Genomic DNA, 11712 nt, shown 5'->3' with positions numbered 1-11712 from the left:
AACAGACATTCTTTCTTCCCTCCATATGGGCTGAACATAAAAGATCAAAGAATAATTTACCGATCTTTGGGAACGTTTTACATGTAGTTCTCAATTGGGTGTTATTTAACCCTTTACAAATTTGTGGCTTAATTTGGGCATAAGTAACGTTAGGGAAAAAAGAAGCCCATAGCAATCCACAGATAAATTTCTAGCTAGGAATATCTGACATATCAGGTACCGAATTTAATCTAATAAAATTAAGGATCTTTAAGGTTCCTTATAACATTGAAAATGTCTAAACAAAGAAAGAAGCAAGTATTGCCAAGAAATTGCAATTGTCTCTAACCCACACATTATAAGCAAAAGACTTCGTGCAGAAGATATCACTAAAGTAAAATTTAAAGGAACATTTAATGATCCCCTCACCTAATTTACAAGAAAAATAAAAAGGGAAAAATAGGACAAAGAATGGAACAAAATTGAAGGCCATTAGATGTAATCTTCATATGGCAAACAAAAGGTTAACTCAAATTTTGAATTATCTTCGATAGTGCTGAGTATGTGCCGGAGGTAGAGGAAACAACTCCTACTGTGATGATCAATGTACATAATGATACCTGTAGGAATAAAATGAATGAATATTAGCAAGAGTTTGAAAAGACATTGTAAATAAAAATTTTACGTGCATAACGATAGTTCTTGTGCATGCAATTCACAATAACATGAGTGCTTCTCAAATGGGCGAAATATGCCGGCAAAGTTTTGTGTGTTTTTCCATTGAGAATGTTTGAGATGCTTTCTAGGACAATACTTTTTGTTTTTGGCTAACGCCAATTTCCAAATTCCTATTCTTGAATTCAGGTGTCACATGAGCTGCATCATCCTTCATGACTAATTTTTTTCACTCGAATTGATAAATTATATAAATAAATACCTCCGTTTCACTTATTTCAACATTCCAGTATATGTATTATTCACATGGCATGCATATAAGACAGAGTCTTGCTTTGAATTAAAATTACAAATATAAGTGAATCAGCTTAAGGGAGCAAAAGAGCTCATCTGAAAGAGCATGTTTGTTTTCTACCAAAAAAAAAGAAAGGAGGACGTTCGCTAAAAGAGTGTATTTTATGCTAAGACTCATGGAAACTACTAAATAGTTGCCATTTTTTAGCATTCCTGCAATTAAAACAAAAATTCAGTCACAGATTTACATTTTCACACAATGATTAGAAAACAAAATTATTTCACATTCCAGATTTCCAAGAAGTTTTATGCTAGGACTCATGGAAACTACTAAATAGTTGCCATTTTTTAGTATTCCTGCAATTAAAACAAAAATTCAGTCACAGATTTACATTTTCACACAATGATTAGAAAACAAAATTATTTCACATTCCAGATTTCCAAGAAGTTGCATCTACTCAAATATTATTGCGACGGTATCATGACGTATTTGAAGCAAGAAAATCATATAGATCGAAACTCAGTGTAGAGCAGCCTGGTGTTTTGACCGAACATAGATAATTTCAGTTAATTAATACAGAGCAAAATTCTAATCCATCAAATTAATTGGACATATATCAAACAAAATGGTTCCATTAGCATAAATGCTGGAGATTAGTTAGAAATCTTTCCAATGTTTTACCTGAGTCCAAGTCACTTTACCCCTGTGAATGCTCAAATAGCAGGCACAAGGAAGAATCAACGTCTGCCACAGCATAATATTAGCAGCTATGATATTGATATATCTATTATAAAAACTAAGTGGAAAGTAGGAACTTACTACAAGCATGCTGAGCAAGGAACCAATTAGAGACATCACCAGACCTGACAATGCAATCGAGATATGACACCGATATAAGTGCTTAGTGCATAACAATGCATTTTTTTGTGTGCTTAAAATAGGTATTTCATATATTACGTGAATGAATACACCCAGTAGAATCTGCAAAAACTAAGTCAGACAGTGCCCTAGGCAATCCCTCCTCCCCTGCCCATAGAGTGTCTCCTGAGTGGCACACGACATTCGCCGCCACCCAGTCCGCAGCCCCATTGGCCTCTCCATAACAATGTATAGTTGCTAAAGTAAAAGATGTAACTTTTACTAGCTGATAAAATTCAAAAAAAAAAAAAAAATCTTTGGACGGCCATAAAGCTGAAGAACCCATGAATTAAATTACTACTGATGTTTAATCTCGAATCAGAGTTCACAATGTCTAGGGACATAGAACACTTAATAGAAAGATCAAATCACCAATGTAAACAAGAAGGAATGATATAAACTCACCAAAAAAGGGGATTGAAAGTGCCACGAACAAGGTGGAGACCACCAAAGCTGTTCTAATGATGATTGCATATGCGTGCGACTCTCGACGATTTGCTGGTATCAACTCTTCCAAACTCAATGCCAAGGGAGTCAGAGTCAATGCATATGTGATCATTGGTTAAGGCAACAAAACTTCTGCTGTGTCTTTTTTTTTTTTTTTTTGAAAAAAACGGTTGTGAAATATCAGGTTCAGTTAATATCATCAAGGATTTTTACAATGGTCCAATATTGTCCAAGCAACTGAAACAGATATATGATACAGTTACTATGCACCATCTTTGAGACTGCAACATATGTTTTATATTTGATTATTTGTCATAAAAAATCAAGCATGCCCTACCACTCCATGGTCAGAGAATTGAAACTTATTGAAAATATTTTTGCCACTCAATCTATACTGTTCCACTTTTATGTCAGCCACATGAGGCTCGCCAACTACAAATATTATGAATCTCATTATTATGTTTTGTTTTCTTAGCTAATAAGATCATGATCAACAACAAAAGAAGAGCAATGCTGTGGGGACCCTGTTTCATGCACTCAAAGGTTTTCCGACCACATGGCATGAGGGGATACGTGCATGTAACAGGTGCCCCATAACATCTCCTGCAAAAAAGCATTGTAGTTTATTGAGAAATCTGCTAAATTAATTCTCAGGGGTCAATGGAAAAATTATAAAAACTTTGGCTCGTTCAAGACTGGAATGCAAAACAGCAAGGAAGATAGAACAACAATCAAATAAAGGATATTTGGACAGCGGATTGACCACCTGCAACAGAAACAGTGTCAATATAAGTAAGTCTCCAATTATAAATAGCAGCTCAAAAAAATGAAGAATTAAAGATCAATAACTTATTGGCTTTTTTAATCAATCATCTTATCCAAGGATAGTGATAGTGCCATTAAGATACTTGATACAATTAGAAGTTATAAAAAGAGAATTACTATAACCAATTAGATAAGTGTAATTGTGTAAAGTATATCATCCAATCCATGAATCTCTTTGATGCAGTATAAATTGTACCAAACAGTTATGTTGTGACTCATTGGTTGGTGATCACAAGGCGATAGGCAAGAATTCTAGAGGATGATAGAGATCTCTGCTGGAAATGGAAGTTAACAGCCATAAAATTTATCCTCATGAACCAAATATGTGCCAAGATTCAAAAACATGATATTTTCCATGCAAAGTGTAAGAGTAAGATCAGAGTCTAATATTTCTCAAAGTATTCTCTATGTTAGGCGCATAAATACCTGCCTCTGTTGATCTTTGTAGTGGAACAAAGTAATGGAACTATGACTTTTTATGCCTAGAATCTATTGATGTTGCGAAGCATCAAGATTTAGAAGAAAAAAAGTATTGAGTCATGCGATAGTATTATCATTATTACCGTGGTCCACACTGCCAACTTTGAAGCCACAAGATTACGGGGCATGTTGAGGGTGAACTGAGATACCAAAGACTCTCCAAACATGAGGTAGCCCATCACAGCAACTCCGGCAAACATGGCGGTAGAAATTGCAAAACTGCAAAGTATCAAATGGAATATGTTTTTAGTTAGAGCTTGGAGTATGTTCATGCAATCCATGTATAAAGCTTAAAGTAAGGTGATTGAAAGCCACTTACCTAGTGAAAAGAACTGATGGATACTGGCTGGGTTTCTTTAAAGAGGAATATATGTTTGGGAAAACTGCATGGCCTGAGAAGCAATACCCATATAATCCAATGGCAATTGGAATCCCTGAGAGATTTAGTGAAGTTCCCCCAGTTTGAAAGCCAACTTGATCAACTAAACCAACCCAAAACAAACTACAAACCACCAGTACAGAGGCAATAACTCCTCCAGCTGCCAAATATGTAAACAGCGGTCATGAGATTAGATCAGATTGCATCTTTCATGTTGAATAAAAACCAAATTTGTATGGGTTTAATGACAGATGCTAGTTTCTTAAATTGAAGTCTCTAAGTGCCATCTATATGCTTCACAAAAATATAAAGGCAGCTGACACAGGAAGAACTCTTACATGATTCATTTAAAAAAATGTTCTAAATGATTCTTGTCGAAGATTCCAATGTTCATTTTCTCCTCCAAAAAGATAGAGTGGCCTTTGATTTTTAAACTAAAAACTAATAATGCTCAATGCATATTAAATAAATAAAATCAATCTACAGAAAAATGTCTTACTTTAATATACTAAAACTCAGATTTACTGACTAATGGGTATTATGTAGATTATTCTTGCACAAACTTAGCAAAGCCATTCACAAGCTAGGCAACCACATCATACCAAGTGCTAATTCAAAGCACCAAGGTCTACTTTTCTTTAATTAGAAAAAAAAGGAAAGTCAATGCTACAAAATAACAAACCATTAATTCAAGCAATCTACAGAAAATTTATTACTTTTAAACAGTTGACATTTGTCTAGATTACACAAATGGCTTTCAAATAGTCTGTTTTTTGTCTTTCACAAATGAACCAACCAATCAATAAATTTTCCATCATAAGCTTGGAAGTTCTTGATTCCGAGCAACCGGACAAGCATGTATACCATAACAGAAAAATATAAAGTTATGCAGTCTGACCTGAGATGTAACTCAGAAGGCTTAGATCTCGAAGCCAAGTAGTAGGCAGGACTCCAAGAGTTGCGACGATGGCAAAGAGTACATGACAATTTAGATGCAGCCCCCCAATATTTAAGTGGGCATTCGGAAACAAACTAGATAGGTTATCACTCTCTAGTATAATGAACTCAACACAACAAGCCTGCAAAACCAAGGGTCAGAAGAAATTAAACTTCACCTCTTTATGATTCAACATAAAATTATAAGCCTGCTAGATTAATTTACAGTCCTTAATTTATTTCAGTTGCTCCAAGTAAATCCAATCCAATATAGGAATGAGAGTCACAGGCTATGTAAAACACAGAACAAGAACATAACGCAAAACAGAACCCAATTTCATTAGCTTGAGCACGCAGTGATCTCAGTTTGTGACAGATTTTAATATCTCTAAAGATGTGTTCGATATCAATTGGTATATAAGATGAAGCCCTCATGTCATGTGAGATGTGGCTGTTGCTGAGCTGATGTGTTCTGGACTGCACAGAACAATGGTTGCCGTCTGTTATGGGATTGCTTGGTGCTTAATGTCTAGATCCATCAGTGGGCTCTGCAACTATCAGTTGTTTCTTGAGATTTTATATTTAACCATTCGTCGAAAACTCTTAATCCATGTTTCAGAGTTTAGAGTTTCTACTATTTTCTGGCACTCAACCTGATGACGGCCTAATGAAATGGCACTAGATTCTTGGGGAAGGCAATTTGTGAAAGATCACTTCATTGATTGTTCAACAAAGAACAGAAATCTGCAATTGGATAATTTTGGCATAAAATGAAACACAAGCAACACCAACACATGGAAAATTTCACCACCTCAAGTACTGAAGGCCATGATTGCCCATAACAGTCTTTTTCTGTCTCATAACCATCCATAAGGTAATAAGACACTATCTTCTATACACACACAGACACATATGTAAATATATGTATTATGTATGTATGTGTATATGGATGTATAAAACCTAGAAAATGCTGGAAGTTTTACTTACATATAGTTCCAGGTAAAGGATAACCTGCACAAAGTAAGAATGCAGAAAAGACTAAGTGTTAGATCAATCAAAAATTTTCAGCAATGCGAGAAAGGAAAAGAAGAATAGAAATGTTATGAGGGAGGACTTTACAGAGACAGCAAAACGGCCTACAGTGCCAAATGCAGCCTGGCCAATATCTGGGTACGTCTCCAGGCCAGGCTTACTGTCCAGGCAGTGGCGCAGCAGGATACCAGTGTAAAATGCAAGCACTGAAAAGATGAACAGAACGGAGAGCCCGATCCAGCCTCCTTCCTTCACAGCATAAGGCATTGAAAGGATCCCAACCCCACATAGAACATTCATTCCTAATCACACAGAGCAAAAAACATGTCATACAGTAACAAGAACAACATATTCAGATCCCTCTTTTGACCAAGACTGTAGGATCGAATCATGGAAGTGATCATGTAACAACAAACCAGTTATGTTTGCTATTGAAATTAGATTATGATTCTAAATCAATGACTCAATCATATATTCTACAAAAAGTTTACTATGAGCTGTTGAGATTATCTGAATTTTTAGTAAATACAACTACAAGTATCCATTGTACAGAACAATAGATGCTCGTACGGTTCTTTGCACACAAAGGTGGATGGTTAGCAGTAACTTCATTCTAAGATACTAGGATTTTTCCAACATGGAGGTTGTTAGGCTTAACCAGTAGTCCAAGTGCATATGTACTTAGCACACATCATTTGTAGGCCTTTTTGATAGCATTGATCACATATGAGGTGCATATATTAGCAATCAGTGTACACGGAGCGAAGGGATATATGCAACATAATATTCCAAATTTCAGCAAATTGTAAGAGAATGGTGCAACGTGTAAAAGTTTAATGTAGCAGCATGATGATCATGATGTTAATATAGTTGCAATACAACTCATTCCTATCATGATAACTCCCTCCGATGCCACCTAATCCTCATAAGGCCTAGTTAAGATTAGCTTTGACGCAAGTTGCTGTCCTAAATACCATACCTATCAATATTTAATCGACATTCACATGATTCTTATTCTCTATAGTTGAGGAGGAGACAAAAAGATTGGCATCACGGGAAGCAGAGGCTTGCCCTTGCCAGCTTCATTTCGCTGCCAACCTACGAGACACATGCAGTCTCACAATGCATGTGTCACCTTATCTTCTTCTTTGTTTTTTTTTTTTTTTTTTTTTTTTGCTAAAGCAGATATATCATACACGACGGATACGGATACATCCAAGAAAGTCAAAAAATAACACATTTTGTAGTGCTCCGAGTAAATCCTCCTTTTCCAACCAAAAAGTCTCTCCAGAATGATTAGCCACATAAGAGGCTACCCAATTTACTGCCTCGTTGATCTCAGAATATACATGCTTAACCTGGACGGTCATCCCCCACGCACCATAACCCGAATGTCCTCGAAAGAGATATATCCATTTATGCTACTCTCTCTGGCCCGAGGGCAGGAACATGAACACCGTTCTAATCCTGTCCCCCACCTGATTAGTGGGTCTAAGCTCTCAATTAACGCTCGCCATTTGCCGTGTCTCGGTTGGCCGGAGTGTGAGGCGCCCCGATCAGACGGTTCTGGTCGAAAAAAATCAGTCCATGGCATATCCTTGGCACTATCTTTTCCGTCCTTTGATCTGTTTTTGGCAGAGAATTTAGATTTGTTATGGTTGCAGTTTATTATCCTTGTTGTTACTGTCATTAATTATTTAACGTCTCAATTTGTAGCCATCCCATCACCATCTCGTCCGAGTTTGGATTGTTATTTTAATTTATGGGAAAACACCAGATCTGCCAGGTTTCTGTTACTCCTCCGGTCTTCCTGTCTAAATGGGAGGGTAGTCATTCAAGGCTACGGCATGTACTATAACTGCATATAATATTCATAATTTTCAGACATATGCCCCAGACTTGACTCGATCGAAGTAGACTGTTTCTTTTGTCTGCTACCCATGGTCTTGACATCATGCATATTGCATAATACTTTGAAAGGACCATTTACTTTACTTTAATTTTTTAAGAACATTAAAAATTATAATCTTTTAATTTGGACAATAATAAAAAACAATTACGCTCAACATCAAACCTTTCAGATGCTAGTAGATCTCACTAATTGCTATACAAGCAAGTGGCAGGTTCGAATCTAGTGAGACTCAGAATTTTCTATAGTGCGTATTTGCACCGGAGAGATAGCTACAACCTTAGATGGTTGCTATATCATTTGATCCGTTATCAAATGGAGTTCAATGTAATGACACCCACAATGCATCGTATATGGAATGCATCATCCGTCTTGTATTATGCACCGCAGATGATCCATGCTAAGTGTCGATCGGGGTTCTTGCCCCTACCATTTATCAATCCTTAGACTCCTACTTAGGTTGAGTGGGGGAGAGTAAAGAGATAAGATGGCTCAAAGCCTCCTCTAGCTAAAAAAACAATGAAAAAATAAGGATGCCTGTTTTATCTCTATGATGGTTTGTTTAAGGTCTGTTATGGACCATCTCGTAGACAGTTAAATCATATGACAAATGTTGATTGTTAGAGCTAAGAGTATGATGGGTTGTCGTTGCAATGGAGCGAATGATGGGCATGGCGACTAGAGCTACGTACCATTGAGCACTGCCTGACCATAGGAGCACTGCTGCGAGATAGGCAACTCATTGGAGACTTTGTGAGGCTCGTGATCCTCCTTTATCTTTTTCGCAGGCAGCCTCCTTGTTGGGATTGGACGAGAGAGTAAAAGTGAACGAGAACTCTTCCTTCCTTCTTCTTCTTGTCGATGATCAGCTGTGCTCGCGGGTATGAGGGGCCTAGTTAGTGAGGTGGTAATTTCTGGGGTGTGTTTCCCAACGAAGGAGGAAGTAATGAAGGAATTTGACAATATGCTAAGCGTTGGTGTGCCCAGGAAACTATACATATCAATGGATTGCCTGGAAAAGAAGAAAAATCCAACATTAGATGATAATGTAGAATTATATTGGATCCAATATAAATAAAATATGGATGTATGCTTTATATGTGATGACAACCAATTTCAACCAAATATATGTGGACTAGGAGACACTATAGTACTAATTCATTAGGGCCGATCATAGTGCTTGTTATTAGATTTGAATTGATTTGAACTCTTAGCCTGACGAGAATATCAGGTATTCTACTGATTTAGTATCAGATTTGGCATTTTTTATAGGATATGCCAATTATGTACTGAATCATATCATTTGTGGGCTTTATCTTCCATCCTCATGCTTCAACAGAAGAACAGGTAGAGAAGATTTATGTTGCAAGTTTCATAATTTTGTTGTTGTGAAGTAATTTTACAAATAAATCGGGCCAACATGCCACCAATATAAATTATGCATGGCACGCATGAATTTAGTTGTGATTACAACTAGATTTAATTATTTATTCATCAAATAATTGTAATAAAAAATTAATCATAGATTTATGATCAAAGTAAAATTGTTGGTAGATTTTATATGTGTGCTAGTTTACCTATTAGATTTTTCAAGACCTCTTATACTAAAAGTGGAGGAGATGCAAGTTTATCTTTGTGAACATATAATCTACTTTTTAGAACATATTATCCTACATTTCTAGAGAAATTGAATAGCAAGACATATAATGCATAGAGTACATTCTTTTTTCACTTGAACTTCCTAATAGATGAATGTTACTGATACATGGATGGTGTTATACTCTCTTGCAAATACAACTTATTGTATATTTAATTTTCAAAATCACTATTTGCGTATATGTTTCTCCAATCTTTTTATTTTCACAAGAATACCACTCTCATTGTATTTTTAGCTGTGAGTATTAATAAGTGATTATTTTAGGTATAAAATAATTATTATCCTTTTAATTTACTATCCTAAAAAATTATTCAGAAATAAAGCTCTCTATATTATAAATTGAATCTTACAATTTTTTCAAGAATATAAACATAAAAAAGGTAATAGTGTCCATTGATATCTAAAATAGTTATATATTAAAATCACTAGTCAAAAAATCTACCAGGAGGAGAAATATGCAATAACCCTTAGTTTTAGGGGGATGCATGTACAAAGCTAAAAAAGAATTGTTATTATTAAGTCGATTATGATGCGCTCAGTGTAGCTAGCGACATTGAAACATATTATACCTATCTCTTTTTGTCCCTTTGAGCATCGAACTAGTAGACATTTTTTTCTAAATAAAAAAATAAAAATTACCTTTGATTACAAAACTTCCCATAAACCCTAGGTTTGGTTATTAGTCAGATGCATAAGATTTTTGAAAAAGATTTGTAAAATTAATTATCCTAAGCTAAACTATTGCCTGTCAAGCAGAAGGGTCCACCGGAGGTCCAGTGTATCCACATAGAAACAGCCAAAAGTCTAGCACAAAACAATGAGCCGTCCTGCCTTTACGGCTCAAGATTAGATTCCTCGCAACTCCAAAATCCAAATGCAACCTTTTTCTCCTCAATATTTTGGAATTCCGGATATTCTCTCAGATCAGAGCCATCCATATACCTAATCTCAACAGCTTCATATAAATCCAAAACTATCGTAAAAAGCAACGACTCTGATCTGCCAATCACCACCGTTGCCTCCAACCATCGCTAATGATTAATACCGCATCCAAATTAAAATTCCTTTCCTCTAATCACGCATTAATTGGCAGTAAGATAGACTTCCATTAAATACCAACCTTTCATCGTCCCACCGCCGGATCGAGATCCGACGGCAGACATTGAAGAATCGATCTGGGCTCGGGGAATAGCGAATCATTACCTGTAGCTCTGGGGCCATGCGGTGTTGTAGGAGCTGGCCCTGCCGCTGTATCGATGGCTCGACGAATACGAGCCGTCGGATTGATCGTCATCCTCCTCTTCCTCCTCCTCCTCCTCCGCCGCCGCCGCCGCCGCTCGATCCTTCGTCCCTTCCTCTTCCTTGAAGACCTCATCGTCTTCCTCCTCGCTGTCGACGAAGAGGATGTGGTCCGACACCGAGTTCGAGTTCTTCATTCCTCCCCTTCTATAAATAAAAAATTCGATCAACTTTTTCTGTGAAGGACGAGCGGCGCCGAAGATCGGAGAGCAAGATATGGTTATTCGGGGAAGTTGAGATAGAGATTAGGAGGTTAAAGGAAGGGAGAAGAAGTATTACTCCTAAACTGGACTTACTCTGCACCACGAGCTCTCTGATCTTGCGTTCAGAACCCCAGCGAGCGAGCGAGCGAGCGAGAGAGGGGGAGAAAGTTTGGTTTAGGAGGGTGGGAGTGGCGTATTTATAAAGCTCGTTTGGCGTCCATGAAAGACTCATGGGGATCTCTGGAAAAAAAAAAAAAGGGTGGCTCCGAAACAAAAAACCGTGTACGAACGAATCCGGAGCAAATTAGGAGACTTGTTTCGGTTGGCTTTGTGTTGCAGGATTTCCTTATCAAATAAAGTTCCGTTGGATCCTTAATTGATACCTTTCTAATTTCTATATATATATAGATAATATCTTAAATTATAAAATAAGCGGATTTCTATAAAAGGAAATTTGCTTTTAAATAGGGTCCACTCCCAACGTACCATGAATTGGTACGGTTTCGTTGCCGAAACAGCCAAATCTTGTTACGGTGAAAATTACTGAAATAAATTAATGAGAATATATTTAACTTTTAAATTTGGCTGAATCCTGAATAAATACTTGTATTCACTGACTCTAATGCGAGAAAAATAATATTGCTATTTCGATTCTCTCTCTAAACTTCCTAGTCTTTT

At 36.7% G+C, this 11712-nt stretch overlaps 1 protein-coding gene across 1 annotated transcript; it reads right to left on the bottom strand.

Moving 5' to 3' along the window:
- Positions 1-357: 357 nt before the first annotated feature.
- Positions 358-11176, bottom strand: LOC103719984 (amino acid transporter AVT1C-like). The gene is made up of 12 exons (XM_088718114.2): positions 10736-11176; positions 8568-8887; positions 6054-6268; positions 5922-5945; positions 4897-5077; positions 3939-4158; positions 3703-3838; positions 3061-3080; positions 2273-2418; positions 1769-1812; positions 1631-1693; positions 358-599 (listed from the first exon to the last, which is right to left on the bottom strand). Exons 1-12 carry the CDS (start codon positions 10966-10968, stop codon positions 504-506), a joined length of 1698 nt encoding a protein of 565 aa, XP_088574240.2. The 5' UTR covers positions 10969-11176; the 3' UTR covers positions 358-503.
- Between the last annotated feature and the right edge of the window lie 536 nt (positions 11177-11712).

This window comes from Phoenix dactylifera, chromosome 3, assembly GCF_051530095.1.
Source record: "Phoenix dactylifera cultivar Ajwa chromosome 3, Ajwa_hap1_PhDact_Kaust_v1.1, whole genome shotgun sequence".
Taxonomy (NCBI): domain Eukaryota; kingdom Viridiplantae; phylum Streptophyta; class Magnoliopsida; order Arecales; family Arecaceae; genus Phoenix; species Phoenix dactylifera.
The sequence above is the reverse complement of the archived record's forward strand: the minus strand, read 5'-3'. Positions and strand labels throughout refer to the sequence as shown.